At 37.7% G+C, this 21,959-nt stretch overlaps 1 protein-coding gene across 3 annotated transcripts; it reads left to right on the top strand.

Moving 5' to 3' along the window:
* The first annotated feature begins 2,715 nt into the window (after positions 1 to 2,715).
* aire (autoimmune regulator) lies at positions 2,716 to 11,038 on the top strand. 3 transcript variants are annotated; one of them, XM_059344850.1, is made up of 14 exons: positions 2,716 to 2,853; positions 3,137 to 3,289; positions 3,373 to 3,547; positions 4,550 to 4,696; positions 4,782 to 4,847; positions 4,928 to 5,059; positions 5,964 to 6,091; positions 6,178 to 6,299; positions 6,446 to 6,515; positions 7,289 to 7,408; positions 7,507 to 7,628; positions 9,393 to 9,474; positions 9,564 to 9,662; positions 10,850 to 11,038. In XM_059344850.1, exons 2-14 carry the CDS (start codon positions 3,143 to 3,145, stop codon positions 10,931 to 10,933), a joined length of 1,494 nt encoding a protein of 497 aa, XP_059200833.1. In that variant the 5' UTR covers positions 2,716 to 2,853; positions 3,137 to 3,142; the 3' UTR covers positions 10,934 to 11,038. The 3 variants fall into 3 exon arrangements, with proteins under 3 accessions (XP_059200833.1, XP_059200834.1, XP_059200832.1); XM_059344851.1 differs by having other exon boundaries at positions 2,736 to 2,853; positions 3,014 to 3,289; positions 10,853 to 11,038; XM_059344849.1 differs by having other exon boundaries at positions 2,737 to 2,853; positions 3,014 to 3,289.
* The last annotated feature ends 10,921 nt before the right edge of the window (positions 11,039 to 21,959 follow it).

The following is a 21,959-nucleotide window of genomic DNA, read 5'->3' as shown; positions in this document are numbered from 1 at the left end:
CTTTTATATCCTTCTTTGCTAGTTATGCTGAGAAATGCATTGAGGAAACCTTTAAAATTAAATTATCTGACTCCAACACAAAATCCTCACCTATTTCTCTGCGCCGACTGTTGGAGACGTCCGAGTTCTCAGTTTAACTCCCCCCCCCCCCCACACACACTTCCCTGACATGACAAAGGATGGTCGGTAAGTTCATGAGGCTGGACCAGTCTACTTACCCTTGAACCCTTTTTTATATCCTAACAAAGTTTACTAAGAATGTAGGTAGATCTCGTCCGGAAGGTGCCTCCTTCCGATCCGCTGATTTGTCAGTTTAATCAATATGTGGACACGTCATGTCACCAAGCAGAGAAGACAGGTATCTTTCTGCTCAGGACACCATGTCCGTGACCTGACCTGTTGACAAAACTTTCAAAACACAAACTCCTGCCTTGGTATGACTTGCAGAGATATTATTGGAGACACAGATTTTGCAATGTCCATATAAAATATAAAAAATCAAATATATCTTTTTGTGATTATAGAATCTTACTCTAAGTAGGACAGAGAACGTTTAAGCAGATAGAATAAATGTATTTAGTTTGGATGTATTTAGAGTAATCATAGTTTTAAAACAATATTAGCACATGATCATTGTATCAAAGCATCTTGCATGATTTATCTATAAATGCACAGAGAGGGCACACACACAGACAGTAAACCTACGCAGAGATAGTGTATGTCAACAGACAGCAACGGAATGACAGATTATTCTAACAATTACTATTCTATACACAGATTATTTTTAAGTAGATGTGAGTGCACAGTGCACATGCCATAAGACAATGTTAGAAAAGCACCAGACAAATGAGCTCGGCAAGATGATAATCAAATATTCCAAAAGTAATCCAAACCATTAGATGTTACTTAAATTGAGTAATGGAATGGAATACGTTGCAAATGACATTTTAGTGCATGTGTTCAGTAATCTGTAGTGGAATACGCTTAAAAAGCAAAGTTTTAGGTAAGAGCAGACAAAGTTTGGTAACAGCTTTGCTTTTCGCCAAATTCTCCCCAACAGTTTTCACAGTTGTCTTCAGTCACGAAATCTCGCGAGGTCTCAAAGCGAGACTTGAATAAGATACAAGAACAAGAAGACTGGATCCAGCGAAAGGTAAACAAAAAACCCCAACAACCAACAAACTTTATTTATCTGTAGGTTCCTTCCCATAATCTTTTCAGACACTTATAATTGCCGTGAGATTACACCGCAGTTTGTTTCAGTACTCTCAGTAGTACTGTTATATTAGCACTGGACCAAATTAAAAACAAAACAATGTTCTGTCCCAAAAACATGGCTAAATGTGGTGGAGGTTAAAAAAAAAACTACCTTATAAATATAATTACATAAGATGAATATTCTTCACGCCCAATTTTAATAAGGTAGAATGCTGCCGACAGCAGTACTGAACGGAAGTGAAATGTGGTCCTATACAAGATTAATACCCTAATACACGAGTTAAACATCCTCACTTGCTGCTGTTATTTGTCATTATTCTACATTTTAAGTGCATAGTATAGTAGGACAGCTTCAAGTAATATTTTCAAAATCATATATCAACTACCCCTAGTGTTGGAAAACAATAACATGCATTCCCCAGGGCTTTTAGTAGCTAAAGAACAATAATATTACTTCTGAATAGCTGCATGGTGAGTCACATTTTATTTACCTTTACGTCCCAGGTGTCTTGAAATTTTCAGTTTACTCAAATTCATAATAAATTGAAATAACATTTGGTTTTGATGGTTGTTTGTAACCAGCAGTGGTGGACTGTAATTAAGTACATTCACTCAAGTACTGTACTACAATTACTTCACTACAGTTTGAGGCAAATATTGTACTCTTTACTCCACTACATTTAGCTGCCAGCTTTAGTTATTTTTCAGTTCAAGATTTAACATAAAAAAAATGATATGTTAAGATAATTTCTTCATAACAAACCGAAAAGAAAAAGAAAATTAAAGTGCTGCTCTCATAAATGCATCAATGATAATTATCCCAAAATATATTTGGAATATATATATTTTAAAAAATCTGAGTATCTGCATAATGAGTACTTTTACTTTTGGGCATTATGTACATTTTATGCTGATACTTTTGTACTTTTGCTTCAGTAAGTTTGGAACGCAGGACTTGTACTTGTGGTGATGTAATTTTACACTGTGGTATGGGTACTTTTACTGATGAAAGGGATCTGAATCAGCCATTGTGAGTTGAGCTGATACTGTATACTACTCAGATGAAAGGAGAGGCTGATTTGGGAATATGGCCAAAGTGGTGGAAACCGCCTAACTGGTACCAGAAGTAGCCCAAATTAATTCCTATTAAATAAAAAAGTACCCCAGCTAGGCAGAAACTGTCTAATTTGGTCTTTTTTTGAGATTGTGTTTAATTCAACGAGAAAAAGTGACAGCGAGTAACAGCGACTGAGACAAACTGTGGCAATCTACCAACCATATAATTAATCTGTCAATCAGATAATTGTTTACAGTGTTAATGTTCTTCTGCTGTCTGCACAGACATAATTATCATACTTGTTCCCTGTGGTGAGTCAGAGTCTGAAAACCTGATTGTTGAGGGGAAGTTGTGGTGGAAAGAACCTGTTAAGAAGGAAACTGTCACTGTGGCGTTTTCAGGTCGCTTACACTCGGCCCTCGTAATGCAAGAGGACAGGTATTCCCCTAGATGGACAGCTCGTCATTCGATCCCCCTGAGGGTCACCAGGCGGACGGAGACAGTTAGTGCTGTTAGTGGACACATGAACTCCTCAGAGACACAAGGTTGAGGGTGGCCTTGGTTGTATTTCCTCAAAGGTGAGAGTTTTTTCAGCCTGTCAAAATGACCGGTGCTCTCGTATACAGTAAAGGCATGGATTATATGAAAAAAGACATTAAAAACAGTTTCACAAATGATTATATATATATATATATATATATATATATATATATATATATATATATATATATATTTCAGCATGAAATGTTGCAACTGTGCAGTATGTTCTTCCTGGAGAAGGACACACCTCCTCCATCCAAAGTACCTCATGTATGATCTCTGAGGTTTTCGGATCACTTTGGATCTCATTTACAAACAAAGCGGATCATGTCGAGAGTGGAAGCCTTCAGGGACACAAACCTTCGCTCGCTGCTGAGGGAGCTGCGGACTGATATCGCTATGGCTGTAGACGACCCTTTCCCTCTGGTCTACGGCTTGGTGGACAAAAACATCATCACCGACCAGCTACTGAAGGTAAGAAAAAAACATGGATATCCAAATTTAAGTTTATTTAATTTTGATCGGATATGTTAACACCTCTTGTTGTTTTTTTTTAGGACACTTTGGAAAAGGAAGGCAGAGAAGGGATCCACAAGGCCATGTACTCCCTGCTGTCCTGGGTCCTGGAGCAGAGCAGATCCACCGTCCAGGCTTTCTGGAGCAACCTGTCCAAAGACTACAACCTGGACAGCTACCCCAAGCTGCAGACGCTGCTCTCTAACCTGCACTCCAGTGTGTAACGTTCAAGTTTCCCCAAAATATTTGTCAAATGTTAACAGTGCATCTGATTATTAATTTCAGCTCCGGCGCAATGTATTTTCCAGGACCTAACACAACTTTATGTCCAAATAAATGCTGTCCTTTATATGTAATCTAGAGCTGCAGAGATAAATGAATTAATCAAACAGTTTTCAATTAAAATAATCACCAACTATTCAGGTAACCGATTGGTTTTTTTAAACGAATTCTCTGATTCCAGCATCTAAAATGCGAACATTTGCTGGTTTATTTGTCTGAATAATTGTCTGGCATTTTATAGACCAAACAACTGATAGAAACAAAAATAGAAATATTCATTAAATGCAGAGATTCAATATAAAGTACAGTACTGTACTTTTGTTATTTTAACACTGGTGGAAGAAGTGCTCATTATGCAGAGCTGCCCATTTCAGAACAATTTAAATTATATTAATGCATCAATATTATATATTTGATGCATTAATGCGTTCACCACTTTAATGTTTAAACTGGTAAAAGTGGAGCAAATTACAACTACTTTATATATGTTATCTGCTGAATAGTTGTTAATCTTTTTACCTGATGGTAAAAAATTTTTAACGATAAATAATAAATCTTAAACGATAAAAATCATAATTTTATTGTTTATTAAATTTTTTATTATTAATCTGAGTTTGCAAAGTAACTAAATTATCTGGTGAATGTATTTGAGTAAGAAGTACAATATTTCCTTCTGATATGTAGTTTAATAGAATTTTAAAGTAGCATAACATGGAAATACTCAATCAAAGACTAAATTGTCAAGCACAGTACTTGGGTAAATGAAGTAAGTTACTTTTCGGAAAGAGTTAGGAAATTTGTAAGTAAAAGAAGTTATGATTTCCCATCCTAGTTCTTTTCAGGACAGAGTTCTTTATGTAGGACTACATGGTATTTATAAGGATTTATAGAGTTCGGTCTTTATTATTCTGTCACTTACTGACATTTTGTTGACAGGACGGGATGCTGCAGGTTCCAGAGGTGAGAAGAGATCCTCTGGAGGCCACAAAACGCCTCACACCAAGAAGAGGAGCAACAAGGACCGAGACACAAACTCACACAATCTGCTTCCACAGTATCACGCCAAGACAAGCAATGGACCAGGTTATTTCTCATAATTCATCTCTTCTTCAAACAAAAGTCATAATTAAGCTGCTGATAATGATAAAACCTATATGTTTTTTTCCAGGGGGTAAAGTGCGGCTGTACAGAGTGAAGAGTGAAGCTGCAGCTCCACAGTTAACATCTGGAAACAGTAATTAGAAACCATTAATTTTCTAAGATATATACAGTCAGAATGATTTAATACTACAAACACATTGAACCCTTGTTCAGCTGCAGGTGATCAGGCTGTGTCGAGACCAGTCACTCTGTCTTCCTCCTCCTCTGCCTCCTTATCTGAGCCGGATAAGGTCAGCCATGAAGCCGAGGAGAAGATCCAGATCAAGCAGATGTTTGGCTCAGATGGTAAGTCACTGTTTTACTATGGTCAGAAATATCAATACAACTGCGCTGCATCATCAGGACATCAAATATGAGTGTTTAACTATTTTTCAATAATTCTGGCTGTGTTAATGCACCCGGTTCTGTTGTTATCACATGATTAAATTTGTGTTATCAGCAACTATCAGCCTCATAGGTATGGGTTAGAAAATGGTTTCCACTTGTGTTATTGCTACTGTATTATGGAACACTGTAGTGTTTCATGACATGCATCAAAATCTGCTAATCATTGACATCTTCCAGACTGTGAAAAAATCCCCCCAGAATAAGAATACAGAAAATAATTTAATGCTTATCTTTTTCCAGTAAAAAGTGGCATTATGTAAACAAATTCGCATTTAAAAGTTTAAATTTCTGAAAACGAATATATATTTGGAAGTGATAATCAGGACTGATGTTGGTTAAATTATCAACTCAGTGAAAGTGGAAAATAATATTTGTGGAGAATATTTGTTGTATTTTATTGCAGTTTTATGAGGTAACAAGGTAGTAGTAGAAGTTTTTTTAACCTGACTGCACAAAAATGCATCAAAGTCAATGTAAAAATTCCCCTTTATTTTTTGCTTTCATAACAACAGTGGCACTATGTAAATTTTAAAGGGTTAAAATATTGCAAAAAAACAAAACAACAAAAGAATATTCAGTTGTTATGATCAGGACTAAAGTTGGCTAAAAGATTTGCCTCAGTTAAAGTGGAAAAAATAATATTAATATATACTTTTATGGCAGTTTTTCAACCTGGACATTTTTGTCCTCTAAGGACACCAAATCAGCTTTTAAAAAAACAACAAAAAAAGGTTAAATTATGAACTGATTTAGAGAAATGAAGTTAGATATTTCATCTATTTTAAAAGCTGTCATTCAACAGGAAGTACCAAAAAGTGCATTAACGTTTGTGGGGAGTTTTACTCCTGTGGCCAGTCAGAGCAGATAAATGGAGCAACCAAAGCTGTTCAGAAGACGTTTCGACACCAGGGGGAGACAAACACAGGCCTGGTAAAGAATCCACAGCATCCACTCACTCACTGTCACCTGTGTTTGCTTTTGTGTATATATGTTATCTTTTATGTTCTGTATCTCAGGTTCAATATAACGAAGATGAGTGTGCAGTGTGTAAAGACGGAGGTGAGCTGATCTGTTGTGACGGCTGTCCTCGAGCTTTTCATCTGACCTGCACCGACCCGCCACTCTCAACTGTGCCAAGGTAAAAATACATGATACATGAATACAAGATTCATATTTCAGTATATTAGCACGTCTATGTGTGTTCATGGATGCCTTTTATTTTCTTTTTTTAACTCTATCACTGAAAAGAAGGTTTTAACGTCATATTAAATATATAATCTGCAGTGGCACTTGGCAGTGTGGATGGTGCTGTGGCAACAGAGTGAAAAGGGAGAATGCTCAGCTCCCTTTACGAGTAAGTAACTGAAGGACTTTTACATCTTCAATAAGTATGTGTTCATTTCTGTATTAAAGTCCCTGCAAGTCATGATCTAATATTTTCAGATGCTAAAAATAAACCTCACATTTCCAGTAATTTTCATGTCTCTAATGTTGGATTTTGCTCCCCTCTTCTCTAAATCTTGATAGTTTGATGATACAATTTAAACAGTCAAGTCTGAAAAACTTCATTTTGTACTGATCAGTGGTGGAAGATATTCAGATGTTTTGCTTAACAAATCAATACTGCCAAGTAAAAATACTCTATATGTAAACTTCCTGCATTCAAACCCTTACTTTGGTAAAAGTACAACAGTATTAGCATCAAAATATCATTACAATGTCATATAAAATAACTGGATTATAATTTGTTGGGCATTAATGCCTTTATGCATTGACACTTTAATGTTGCAGCTGGTAATTTGAAGGACTTTATATACTGCTGGGTAGTTTTATCTATAATATTTCATCATAATCTATTAGTTAAATTAAACTGCAAACTGGTAACTAGTAACTAAAGCTGTCAAATAAATGTAATGGAGTAAAAAGTGCAAGATCTGCCTGCATACTGTAGAAGTATAGGTGTGTTTTTATGATATATTGGAGACCCAAACATAAAAAAAGTTGCATTAAATTGAAACACTCGCACACAAGTACATCATTGTAATTGAGTGCAGTACTTTAATAAATGTACTTTTAGTTACTTTCCTTCACTCGTACTGATTGTGGTCATAATATTTCATATCACAGCCACTCGTTGCCCAGCCGCAGAAAGCAAACACGAGCTCCATCGTCGACGTCTCCTTCTTCTCCTCGCTGTCATCCTCCTGTGTCGCTGCTTCTATGAATGATGTCAGTGGCAGAAACCAGGTAAAGACTTCATCGTCTTTTATTTTATCGTCTTTGCTTCCTCTCACATTTTGTACTTGTCATATATGTCACTGCTACTCACTGAAATGTGTATCCAGTACTCAGGTGGAGAGCTGCTCAGTGTGAGGGAGGTGTGTGGTGTTTGTCACATAGAAGGAGGAGACCTGACTCACTGCCTGCAGTGTTTGCAGCGCTTCCACGTACACTGCCACTTCTCCAAGTAAGATATCCACTCCTCAATTGTTCGTCCATCACTGTGTTATCTGGTGCAGACTCATAATGAGACATTGGATGACATGCATGTATACATCCCACAAGGTCAACATGTCATTTATGTGTCAGTGTGTTCATATGTCCCTCCCTCCCTGTGGATTCCTGTCTGTGTAAGTATTGATCGGGCAGCAACCTCCAGGTTATGAAAAGTAAAGCGAATGCAGAGGTTTATTTAACCTGCATTCTTTCCAAGGGCCAACGGGGGGAACACTCCACTGGTTGCAAAAATAGTCTGATTGTATAGAAGTCTATGAGAAAACTAGCCCTTTTCTAAAGATGATGATGATGATTTTGTTACTGCAGAAGGTGACTTAGCTAGTGGTTACGGCTAAACATATCCCACTAAGATAGTTTACAAAATCCACTGGACGTCAGTTGAAGAGTTAGAAGGCAAACAACATGTATTCCTCATGTGTCACAAGTAAATCCACAGAATCCTCGGATATTATGAACTAAACAGGACAGGACACGGTATGAAAAACGTGTGACTCCACAGCTAGTCTAGGGCTCCACTGCTTTCTCAGTTTAATTTTTTTTACAAAGCAAAATGCATGAAGGCTCTCTTAAAGGAACAGTACACAATTTTCAAACAATAAACAAAATAGCATGTTCCAGACATAAAAGTACTTATTCAGTGTCATTAGTTCACTTAATAATCGAACTTCAAAGATTATAACTCAAAAATGTACAATGAGAAAGAATAGGATTAGACAACTATAATAAAACACAATCTTATCTATGTCTCACACAGATTTATTGCATCAGTAAACATTATCCTAATGAGTTTATGGTTTCAATTGCTCGTTTCAAATCTTCTTCAATACAGCATGGTGTTTATTTTGTACATTATGGTCCCTTTCAGAATAAAATAGTGAAACTTCAAGGAGACAGCTGTTAATTTTCGCTTGCTAACCAAGCGTTATAATGGCATAAGGCATAAAGGCAGTTGGGAATATCAACATTTTTCTGACATATTATGAAATTATGAAGCAAAAACTCCACACAGCTAAAATACAATATATAATCCAATCACCTCAAAGGCTTCTGCCGTATCTGAAATGTCAGCAAACACATAACAAACTAAAGAAGTTACATAACATTCCCACTTACCAAGTTGTTATTCAAGGTAGCATTGGCTCCACCCTCTTGTCCAAATATGGTCACATATGGTCAAACTTAAGGCCTCTAAACAACTTTGTTGGCATAACACAAACCAATGGCTGACGTCACGGTGGCTTGGGGGCTTCTTTTATACCGTCTATGGTATTGATCAACATTGTACATTAAGGGTGTGATCATTATTTAGCTAATGGTGACTAATGGATTGTAAATGTGCAGCTGCAGCAGGGTGAACATTATAACGTACACTGCAGATGAAGATCAATGATTTCACTAAATGTTACCAGAGATACAAAATCCATGTGATGATCTCATGTAGCACCACTTCTTTTTTTTTCTCAGCATTTCTATGTTATAAATTGATGAGATTTCCTTTATCTTAAATATTTTGGATCATGACGATGCACATGACCTAAGAGTAATATGTTTTACATAAAGAGCCCATCCTAACAGTTTAGTTTGCCATCTGAAATGCTCTGAACCTCTTCCTCTGTTATCCTCCCGAGTGTTGCAAATCACATATTGATTGACAGTAACATTATACGGCATACAAAACAGTCTGACTCACTCTCAGTGTGCTTGTTCCCGCTAGAGGGAGATCCATCTGCTTGTCCTGCTCCCTGCCCTGGTGCAGCTCTGCAGAGAAGGAGGCTGAATCATCCAGAGGCTTACAGGTGTGTCTGCACGTGTGTGTGTACATATGAAATATACGACTTCATTATCTGAATATGATGTGAGTGTAATCTCTCCTGTGTGTCTCCAGCTCACCCCAGTGGTTCAAAATGCACTCGGCCATGATCGGAGCTCCTCCGTCCCTGAGCCCGTCCTTCATAAAGACGAGCTGGACTCCATCCTGGGAGACGTGAGTGAGGCTCAGTTACATGTCGATAGTACAGATCCTTATCACGCAGACAGGGAATGAGTAGTCAAGGTAAAATGAGGAACAAACAGTAAGTGATTAGTCATGGTGATGTTTGTGTTGTAGTCTAGTTTGCCAAAAAACAGCACCTCTATATTGAAAAAATTAAACCATATTATGACATTTCATGTGCAGCCAACACAATTGCCAACCCTGAACTACCTGAGCTTTTATATTTGTATGATATTTTAATTAACCAGCAGATAGTAGCTTAAAGAAATGTACTGTTTATAACTGCTACCACTGCTAGTTCTGGCTAGCTACTCATTCCAGAGTGGGCTGTAGCTTGATTGAGCATGCTAATGCTTATTTATGTGTTTTTATTAATCTATTTCTATTCATTCTTAATGTAAAACTTTTATTTCCTAGATTAGTTGGTCACTTTTACGCACAAATTTCCACCCAGCCCACATTGTAGGCTACATTATATACAAATGAATGTTTTTTTGGCAAATTAATAGATTATGTCTGCGTGTGTTATGGTAAAATTTAGTTTTCTATCTGCATATGACATGGGGCCTGAGCAGATAACCCCTATATTTCAATATAGACCATAATTTATCATATTCCTGGAATATTACAACCCTATTGAGAAATACGTATAGCTACTTGCCCCTGCAATATCACAGTAATTGCAAGAAGGCTTGATTACTTGACTGATTTTTTTCTAATATACAGAGAGATGTTTTTTATTAACAAAGTCAATATGTATTTATTACCTGCTGGTTGTGAAGATTTTGCTCTCAAATACAATAAACTCTTAACAAGAACATTTATCATTTTATAGAATAAACTGATTCGGGCCATTCTTTGGCCCCATATTCACCTCATCCTTATTTGCTACTTTTGTTGAATACAAAACTCTTAACACATTTACAGCTAAGATGATCCGATCCAGGAAATATTTCCTGGCTGAACTTTTCAGTTCTATCCTTGTGAGGAAAGGTGCAGACAGAATGACCTAAAAACATAACTTGATATAACTGGATAACTGCTGCAATAATCTGGTGAATATTGTTGCCGTGTGATATCATCGTTGTCACTGACATCATACTGTACACGTTTGCCAAATGATGTCACCAGGACTCAGTCTTTTGTTCATCGATTTATCCCGCTGTTCTGTATCTCAGCAGGGCTCCATTGACGGCATCTTTCAGTGGGCTTTCCACAACATCTCTCGGCCTCTTCCAGACTCTCAGGGCTGCTACCAGTGACAGACAGACGATCAGAACTCATGTATGAGCTCTCAGTGTAAAGTTACCCTGTAAAGTTACAATGATGACATGAGTATAGCTAATTAAATAGAGATTACTGAGTTATTTTCTTGTTTCCTGAAGTAAATCTCTGGTTGTTGTTGTTTCAGATTGATTGAACAGGTTATTATATGATTAAATATTTGAACATGTCTTTATATTTCAAGTGAAAACATGGTCTTTTAAAAATACAGAATTTTAACGAATCTTCTCAGATGATTGTGGGTGCATTAAGAAACAAAATCGATACCTGAACTCATTATTCACAGGCTAAAATACACAGTTGTGGCACATAAAGCTTTGGTTGGATTGTTTTAGAAATCTATGAATTTATTATTTTTTCTTTTTTTCAAAATATACAAACTCACATGCACAAATGAGTAATCAGTCCCGATATTCACAGTTTCTTTGCTAGATTTCTAACAGCAACTCCAATACTAATATACTTAATATAATATCAGCTATGTTCTGAATCTAAAATCTCTCCTTATGGTGGATAAAACAAGATGCAATGCCCTCTAGGTTTCCCTTCCAATGAAGAAAATGTATTTGCGAAAGCACAAATAATGTGACAGAAACAGATGTTTTTCTATCCAAAGTTATTTTTCAGGGGAGAGAAGCCAACATTGACATGTCTGTGTGTCACTCATCATGTTTCTTGACGATGTAAAGTAAACTCTAAATAAACTTTAGAGAGAAGTATATAATGCCAATAATTAATAAATTTGATGATTTGAAAGCACACAAAAAATAGCATTTCCAGTAAATATTATATTCGAATATTTCCCAGATTTCATTTGACCACCATACAAACCATGCCCATTTGTGTTCTTCTATCGGAAAATAGGTACATATAATTTTGTTGGTTGAACGAATACAGTGAAGAAAATTAAATTCAGTGCACTAATGTCCTTGTATTGAGTAAACATGGTGTAGTGCACTTTTAGTGAATACAACACAGTGACCTCTAGGGTGGCCTTAAAATAGAAAAAAACGATGCAGTGCCATATAGGCTGCACATGTGGCTGGTTTTTTTTTGCCCCTCAGACAGCCTGAGTCCTTCACTGGGGGTCACCACTGATGTGGGAGGGCTGGCAGCGGGCCTTGGACCTCTCTTTGCTAACTTGACCTAAAAAACTGAAATGCCTCTTTTTAAAGTTGTCATTATCCCACCACCGTCACCCTGGATACATTCATGTATTTTTCTCACGTCTCATACTGTTTTCATGCGCGTGAATGTGTTTATATCTTGAGGGAAAATGGTGTTGGAGGAGATAGTATACTAACTGGTTAAGAGATTGAAATCACACTAATGCCAGAGGAGATCAGCGTCTCATCACAGCAGAGAAAAGAGACAATGCAAACTTGCACATGTGTGCACAAAGACAAAAAATGATCCCTCTTGCTGTGTGGATCTGCAGAAGAATTCACATTCACACGTTACACCAGATGGTTTCAATACGATGAGGTATGCATGCTGAGAAATGCCTCTGTTTAACAGGAATTCCTTGAAGACTATCACTTAGATGTGGAATGTTGTTTTTGTCATGGGATTCATGAGTTTAAGCATGACTGCCAGAGGGATGGAGCTCAGCCAGGCAGATTTTTCTCCCCTCGGTATTTGGTTGCCATGGCTCTCAGCTCCTACAGGCCTAAAACAGAGGATGAGAAACATGTTCCAGTGTGTGTGTGTGTGTGTGTGTGTGTGTGTATCTGTGCGTGTGTGTCTCTGTTTGTTTATGAATCCATTTTCTAAATGGTTCATGAAACTTCCTGCATACTTGAGGGGCTCTGTGACCTTGCAGGGAAAGCACTGACCAGCAGATAACAATTTTCTTTGAATATCTGCCAAAGACATGAGAGAGGAGAATAGAAGAATATTTAATGCAATGAGAAAAAATCTGATATAAGTTTGTACATGCAAGTTCTCACTGCTTCACTTTGTTTGTCTTTATCTGTGTCCAAATTGCAGTCGTAATATTTTTTTCTAATGCTGGCCGAGAGAGATATTTTGCATAAAAATATTTTCCTCTACTTACTTTGCATGTTTCAGTCATGACTCATGCCTTACTATCACGCAGCTTTCTCCTGGTTTTAGTTGCATACCGCATGAGAGACCACATGGAAAAACTCCCTCTCTTGCAGAAGGAAAAAGTGGCAAACACCGTATCACCACTAGGTGGCGTCAGTCTGTGATTGATGTAGTGCAACATTTACTCTGAACTGAACTCAAGAAAGCAGCACAATGTGATAAGAGGAAGTATTTCCTTTTACAAACAACATGCAGTTTTTTTAGAGAAGTGGAATTACCCAGATCCTATCAGAACAAAAGGAATGTCTCACAACTATTTACAACATAATTAGATTATGTGGAGCATGATGAAAACATTTTTAATGTAGGTTGTCTTCACAAAGACCACTAACCAACATTTTCTCAAGTACTTCAATTAATAGATATAATTTTTAACACTTAATATGCTGCATACTTACTGATGCATCAATAATTACAGTAACATGACACATTTTAAAAATTTTCTCTCTTAGCATGAGCACTTTTACTTTTTAACATCTTGCTTCTTGTACTTCAATTCAGCAATTTCTCCATTCTTGTATTGCTTGACTCTAGCTGCCTCATGGTTCCTTTTCTGCAAACAACTCCTGTGTGTGTGTGCACTGCTGCTTCCTGCCGATCTACTGAAAATCATTCAAATATAAAATGCAATATAGTCAGTTTATCTATCCATTTGCACACATCTGTTATCTAGAATTTAGAAGTCTGAGTGGCAAGCATCTTGTGTGAAATCACATAGAGATTTCATCATACCATAAGCTATGTAGCCTACATTGTTGTAGCCCTGATTCTTGCTCACCACCTCAGTTGCACCATATCTTCTCTCTATTCTTGTGTATCTTATTTTTCGCCACACTGCATTCCTATATGATGTCTAATGAGGCAGTAATGTCACAAAGGCTATCAAGAGTTTTCGTCATGTGTTGTGTAACTCCTCAGCTATCACAAACACACTTTTGCCTGATGCTGTTTTAAGGAAATAGTCTACATTTTGGGAAATATGCCCTCTCACATTCATGCCAGGAGTAAGATAAACATGGAAACCACAGCCAGCAGCCGGTTAGCTTATTTTAGCATAAAGACTGGAAACAAGGGCAAAACAGCTAGCCTGGCTCTTTCTGCCGTGCTCCACTTTTTCCTGAAGTCTTTTATTTTACAACTAACAACTAAAAGCCAAAAACTCCACACAGAAGAGCCGCAGGCCGGAGTCGAGCCGGCGACCCTCTTGAGTGCTAACCACTACACCACCGTGCAGCCCAAAAGCATTCATAAGAATCATAAAATCAGTTTTTATATATTTCTGTGCTAATTTTATAGATGAAAATCCATGCTTGGTGTGAAATTACCTTTACACACGATGCATAACGCAGCAGTTTAAATGGTAAATGGACCTGCACTTATATAGCGCTTTTCTAGTCGCTTTGCGACCACTCAAATCGCTTTACACTACAGACTGCGCTCATTCACCCTTTCACACACACATTCATACTGGTGGCAGCGGCTACCCTAAACGGTGCCACCTGCCACCATTGGGAATTCATTGACGGTCAGGGATCGAACCCCCAACCCTCTCCCAACTGAGCCACAGACTTAAGACTTATGCAATTGTTATTTTCTGCTAAGATACATATTATGTACAAAAAAACATGATTCATTAAGAGACTAAAAACAACCTCTTTGGACATGTCCTAAATGCACTTTGGACCGTGCGCTATCGATCGTTTAAACAGGGCCCCAAATGTCTTTTATGTAATCTGGACAAAAACCTAAAATTTGCTTTTTTTGGGGGGGTTAGTAGCTTCCTGTAATCCGGTATCTTCCCTTAAAAACACACAGTCTCAACAGGCTCAGTCTAAATCTCTTAACATGTACATTTCTCACAGTTTTATCGGGCTGATTCATAAATATGTTGAAGTTTATTTTGGGAGACTGCAGGGTGTTTCTCAGATGACTGTTTGATGTTTGAGAAGTGAGAAAGCAAGAGTTAAAAGTTCTCTGCGTCAGTGTGAAGGTTAAATTCCTCAAACACACACACACACACACACACACACACTCACATCCTGTTACGACTGTTGATCACAGGCCTGGAATTCTTTGGAAAACGATGATAGGTGAAATTCCCACGCTTTGGGCATCCTCTCTTCTGCATTTTTTGGCACTTCATAAGTGTGTGGGCAGCTGTCCAGTCTGTGTTCCTGCTGGGCCATCGGTGGTCTGTGGGTTTCTGGGGAGGTGAAGCCTGTAAAGCTTCCTGTCAGGAGCCTCCACTCTTTCTTCATACTATTGTTGCAGGCAGGAAACTGCGAGAGGCCCTCCATTGTCTTGGCACAAGTTTCAGAGCAGAAAGTTTTATTTCTCTGAACCACTGAGTAATAAGAGCCCAAGAAACTTTTCCAGTAAAGTTTTATTTGTGTTATTCACCTTTACCTTTCACTATTATTCTCCTTTTTTTAATATTCAGAGTTAACAATAACTACTGAATTCTAACAAATCAGACAGTCTTACTGTCGTACTGTTGCTGATTTAATTAATTAATTAATTAATTAACTAACTCATTTTTTAAATAAAATTTTCAAATAGGTGGAATACATTCATAACGAAAAACCCAGCAGGGAACACTATTGGATCAATATAGATTATGGCTTTAAGTGGTATTTGTATTGTATCTCTACTAACTGTGTATTTACATTCATTTCTTTTAAGATGTTTATCTTTTGCATCAATATTTTTTGTGTTTTTGACGGTTTTGGATGTACAGAACCCATTTTTTTCTTTTGATTCTCTGAAGGCCTCTTGGTTGTTTTTTTCTCACCCTAATGGCTGAACATGATTATCTAATCACCATCAGATGCGTGAGGGTGTGACCAATAAAACATATCAGTGCCTTCCTATGATTGCTGATCTTGAAAAGGCCTGAGGGCAGAGATGTAACCTGAATGTGCCATGGGCCAAATGTCACCTTTCAAGTCTACTTCCAGTGATCAGCACCTCACTAAAACCTGGCGGCTGAGGCTCAGGAGGCATAAAGCAGTTATCCACTAATTGGAAGGTTGCTGGTTTGGGAAAGATACTGAACCCCCAATTATGTGAGTGTATTTTACTTTACTGATGAGACTCGGACACTAGTGTGAGAAAGTGTGTGTGTGTGTGTGTGTGTGTGTGTGTGTGTGTGCGCGCGTGTGTGTGTGTGTTTATGGGTGAATGCTTGCTTGTATTGTAAAGCATTACACAAATGCAAACCCTGCTTGTTTTTTTTTCAGATGATATTCTATAAAGCAGTCATCTTGAACTTGTATTTGTCTTTAAAGATGTGATATTGATGGAAAGAGTTAATAAGAGTTATTAATATGATGAGCTATCTTATGTACTCCAGGCTCTTGAGTTTTTGTGTAGTTTTGTCGCAGTGCTGCCTCTGGAGTCACTGAAGGCCCAAAGGAGGCATATCATGTTCATTTTCAGGTTCAAAAAACGCATTTGTCTGTCTGAATATACATGTATTCATCCCGTTTTAATGCCCAGATTGCTCTAATTGGTCAGTGTTTCCAGGTGTTCCACACCTGCACTCTCCCTGTCTCTGCACCATCATTGCAGCCGGGGAATGACTGTAACTGCACTTTCTTCCTGTGACATAATAAACCCTCACAATCCCTCAAATTCACAGTATTTATACAGCACCTAGACCTGCTATATAATAATAATAATAATAATAAAAAAAGACTTTAATAATTAAACCCTTTTTTTTTTAAATCACATGCAGTAACACTCCCCAACACCTGTTGCCTGAGTATTTTTTTTTTTTCACACATTTGTAGTAATGTAAAATACATTTGTAGTGTTACTTAAACATTTGATAGCAGGTTATTTTCATTGTGGTGTTGCAAATTTTACTTTAAGTAAAAATCTGAGCTTTTTCCACTAGGAGGATTTGAATATACAAACAAAAACCTCAAAGTTATTCATTGAAAGTGTCTTTGATTACACTACATTTTCAAATTGGCTTTATATCTTAGAAGTAAAACAATAACATATTTGAGATTGTAACCTCTGTTTCCTTTGTATGTTTTGGTCCGGTGAGATGGTCCAGGTCCAACATTCCTGTGTTACATAAGAACGGTCTGAAGTCAATAAGGTCTGAGTTCTTATTTGTGTTTCTGATCTCACTGAAGCAGATCAGAACATACTGTTAACTGGGGGTGAACACAAAGCCCTCACCCACCCACCCACACACACACACACACACACACACACCACCTGCAACTCAGCTGTGTCACATGCTTTTCCCATTCTGCCAAGAAACATTTGCCCTCCTCTCTCTCCTGACATGAAGTTTCCACTTTTAATGATAAAATGTCAGAGTCACGTTTCCTTCCGGATTTGAGTGATGTTTAATCTGTAAACCGACACAAGACATAAGTCAAAAACAATGATCACTTTGCTCTGCTTCACAATGAATAAATGCCTTTTCTTTTTCACCACACAGCCAAGAACTATGACACTGTGTGACCACAATGCAACAAGATTAATCTGACATGACAGCGGCTCCCCAGCATCTAGCTATTTGTCTAGACATCTCCCTAATTTGAAGAGGTTCACAGCAATTTATTAAAACTCATGAAGTCACTGTCTGTGGTCGCCTCTTGTCTCTGTCTTTCCCGTGCTGTTTAGAGCAATCTGGTCAGCTCTGTAGACAAACATCTAAACCTCTGCTTAGGGAGAAGAAAACTGCTCTAACTCTCTCTGTGTCCCGCGAGGAGGCCAGATAATGATACGCTGGCAGGGCAGATTGCAGGGTTGCCATTGGGCTGGAACTGTAAACACAGCGAAGAAACCTCGTTAGGACATTCCAGAAAGGTCCTCAACTGGGAATTCTTGGAAGAGCTTCTCGGGTGTTTGCATTCTTCCTTTTGGGACAGCAGCGCTAACAGCGTCCTCTGTGATCACTGCCCTGTCCCGAGTGAGAGTTATATGAGGAGGAATGGAGGCTAGCAGATGTTGAGCATTCCTCAGCAAATTGTGAACTGGACTGTGGTGATGCAGGTACATCCAATAATGTCAGTTCAACACGTGTTTGTCCTTCTTTTTCATACTGCAGATCCAATTATCATACACCTTCACAGAGTTTATAGAAGGTTAACCTATTTAGGATTCTTCAAACAAACACATTTGTTAGAAATAAGTGCGATTTCCATGCCTTTTTTTAATGATGAAGCAGATCTAGGTGTTATATGAATGCTGTGAGCCGCTCTCCACAGAGAAATGCATACAGCCCGTATGCAGAAACTGTCTTTAAAGCTGACAGGACTTCTGTAAATTTGTGAAGTCACTGTAGGTAGAAAGTGCTGCTGCAATGATGGTGCAGAGACACCAGAAATGCAGATGCAGAAGGCACAGAAACATCGTCCAATCAGAGACTCGGCTTAAAGAGTTTAAAGTTTAAATGGATCGTTTCAGCCAGAGTACAGTATGAGAAAATTATTGACATTATTGACAGGTTGAGACACACCATAAAAAAAAAGAATACAATGCCTGACCTTCAGTGTATATTTTTCAAAAATCCAAGTCAGTTTGAACATTAAATATATTGTCTTGACTGTTTGCCATTGAATATGTGTCACAAAGGATTTGCTGTCCCAACTTTTTTGGAATTGGAACATTTAAATGAGTACAATATGTATTGGATGGCCATATATTAACAAATGTCCATATTAAAGCTGTAGATGCATCCATTTTTGTTCATTTGCAGCAATGCAATTCATCCGCCTTTTCTATTACTATTACTATTTAGTTTTTTTCAAATCTATTACTGTTTTTGGAATGAATAAATGCAATATTTATGCGTTTTTTGCTTGTCTTTCCCCTGACAGAGAGATTCTCTTTGTGACTCCATAAGGACCCAAAATACATGCACCAGAGAATAAGTATATGGTCCTTTTACCACCAGCATCATACTAAAATGCTTAGAACACCTTAAAACCAAATCAATTTGATAATGAAAAAAAAGAATGAAACATCAGGGTCACAGTTAATGTGGGTGTTAATCATGTTAATCTCATGGTTGCACAAAGGTGACATCAGAGTCATATGGTGCGTTTGGAAACTGTGAAGTCATGACAATTTTTCCACACTGGGTTAATGGATTTGTTCTGAATAAGGTCAAGCAAGTGCCACAAATGTAATGTAACTGATGAAGTCGCTCACAATTAAAAATAATCGAGTTACAAAATAATTTAAATATTGATAAAAGTTTTGGTTGTTGAGAAGTAATACAAACATTTTTTTTGTCAAATGATGATGCCAGATCAGTGACACACTATAAACATTTAGATACAAACATACAAAAAAAAGTAAAAGTTTAAAAAAGTAACTTATTCTGCCTATTTTTTCATGAACTTTAAGCATACAGTGCAGACACAGCTGATCCACCAACTTTATCCGCCTGGATCAATGCACAATGTGACTTTTCATGAACTTTAAAGTGATTCAAATGATTATTTTCCATTTAGTATTATTAGCCATTTGAATTAGTCTCAGAATAGATATTTTCCCCCTGGCTTTCCCCCCTGCCTTAAAAATAGACAGTCTGTGTAAAATAAGACAATGGCCTTCTTTTAGTCGACACAACAGTGTCTTTGTGTGTCCTGGACGTGTCAGCAGACACGTCCAGGCCTTCAGTAGCAACCATCAACATATCTCACAGCTGAATCATCAACACTTACTGGCAGTAACACCAAAGCTGGCAGTCATTGGCAAGATAATGGATTCTTCCAGTTAACACTGTTAGAAATGGTTTTATTTGCACAATAGGCTCACAGCAAGCCAAGCAGAAGAACAAGCTGCCGCCAAGGGAGGCTGCTATTCAAACAAAGTGTTACAGACCGTTTGTGATGTATGTGTCACTTAAGGACATTAAGTTAACATAAGTGACAGACACCTGAGTCTTACCCCCCCTCCCTCCCCCCATTTATTTATTACTGAAAAACAATAATAGATAACCCTTAATAACAATGATGCAGAAAAAAACATAAACTTTATTATAAATGATAATGAATAACAGTATCATTAAAGTGAAAGTAGTCGTTTAAGATAGGAGGTATTACATTTACATACCTCCTTAACATTAGGAGGTATGAAAAAGAGTTGGACCAGTACTAGACCACCTGGATCAATAACAATATTGATATTTTCAACAAAAATTAAATCTGACACTTGCTACCCGAAAGTATAGTGTATTTTCCTGCTTTTGTTTAATATTTTCACTTATTCAGGCTTTTCTTTGAACTGTCCACTATTATAAATGTAGTGAAATATAGTAGAAACTAAAATGTTAAAAATTATTTCATTTTTAAACTTTAATTCAAACATGCAGAGGTTTTACCATGGCTATACAGAGCTTGATGGTTTAGTGTGCAGTGAAGATTGCACAATATGGAGAATTGCACAATGTCTGTCTGTCAGTTGTAGGAGTGTAAATAGCTGAGTGGTGACTAAGTAATTTGTTCTTACCCTCTAATACGACCCAAAGGAGTGCTTCCTAAATTAGCTCCCATACAGGTGGCAGGAAAGCAACAGGTCCTTGTACCTAAGCAGTTACGGTCACAGTTTTATGTAGAGTTGGTATTTTAGCTCCTGGGACATAGCTGGTGGTGAGTGACTTCTTGTGGCAGTTCGTACCTGCTCACCAAAGTAACATAGTGCAAAAGGGTGCAGAGTGGAAATAACAGAGGCACTATTCTGCCTATTACAAGTCAGAGGAATATCAAAATGACTGAGAAGTTGTCATTTTTTTGGTAAAATCGTTGCGTAATGAGGCTTTAAAGGGGCTTTACACAACATTTAGAGCATTAATGTAGCAGTAAACAACTACTTAATATGTAAAGATATAGTGGAGTAACACTGTCCTGACCAGAGAATGAAGTCACACTCTCTCTGTGTCTTTTAATCAGAGCTTCTCTGTTCTTTGTTGACAACAAACAACAACAAACTGTCTGTTTACTGTGGCTTTAGCACCACTAGCATATCCGCCGGCTCAACCAACGCCATGTTGAGCGCCATGTGCAGGCAATCGCTATGCTCTAAACATTTGAATAACGCCATAAAGTGTCCCAGTTTGGTTTTGTTCAGGCATATTTGTTGCATTAAAATAAGTCAGTGCTGAGTTTTGGTTTTACACGGGACACAAACATGCTAAAAAAACAAACATTTTGGCTCCTTCGACAATTGGAATGGTGTTTGTTGCTCTTTATATGTCACATGACTTCCTCTTTTCTCCCATCACAAGTATTACAACAACTAGAGACAATCAGTGTAAATATGGGTCATAATAAGCCTCTTGTGCAGGCAACCTATAGAGTACAGTTGCCCATAAAGTTGGAAGAATTTTGTTTTCAGACACAATCCTCCCTTAATTGTGGTTTCATTTCCGTTGTGATATTATTGGAAGAGATTGATTAATAAAGTTTTGAGAAGATATACACTGTCTGTCAAGAATAAATAACATTGTCATCATTTCATTGAAAGAGGCAAAAAAAAATGTTCTGGGGCAGCCGTGTACATAAACAAGAGTTTGAGGTTTTACCTGCAGTTTAAAATGTAACATGCTCTCATTAGAAAGTAGTCAACTTCTGACATGTCATATATTGAGAACATGTTCTTTTGGTTGTAGTTATACTGTAACTCTAACAGCATAATCACATTTCCTGCTTTTTTAAAAGTCCTTACATCACGTCCTGACCCCCATCCAGTCTACTGTGTCCATCACCTACCTGCCTCTCCTCTCAACATGAGCTACACACACCCACCGTGTCCCCCGCCCCGCTCGACCTTCCAGCCCACATTCCCTTCATTGCTTCTGGACCGTGGAAAGCCCCTGGTACATTTTCAGAGCTGAGTCCGTATACAGACACAGAGCCCCCTCTC

The sequence above is a fragment of the Centropristis striata genome, chromosome 11 (assembly GCF_030273125.1).
Source record: "Centropristis striata isolate RG_2023a ecotype Rhode Island chromosome 11, C.striata_1.0, whole genome shotgun sequence".
Taxonomy (NCBI): domain Eukaryota; kingdom Metazoa; phylum Chordata; class Actinopteri; order Perciformes; family Serranidae; genus Centropristis; species Centropristis striata.
Note: the sequence above shows the minus strand (reverse complement) of the source record. Positions and strands in the feature narration are given on the sequence as shown.

What these genes read in the sequence shown, in the direction of transcription:
- aire (XM_059344850.1), top strand. Translation starts at nt 3,143, where the DNA reads ATGTCGAGAGTGGAAGCCTTCAGGGACACAAACCTTCGCTCGCTGCTG. An exon ending in ATGCTCAGCTCCCTTTACGA is followed by an intron (nt 6,516 to 7,288) that starts GTAAGTAACTGA and finishes TTCATATCACAG; the next exon opens with CCACTCGTTGCCCAGCCGCA. An exon ending in GTACACTGCCACTTCTCCAA is followed by an intron (nt 7,629 to 9,392) that starts GTAAGATATCCA and finishes TGTTCCCGCTAG; the next exon opens with AGGGAGATCCATCTGCTTGT.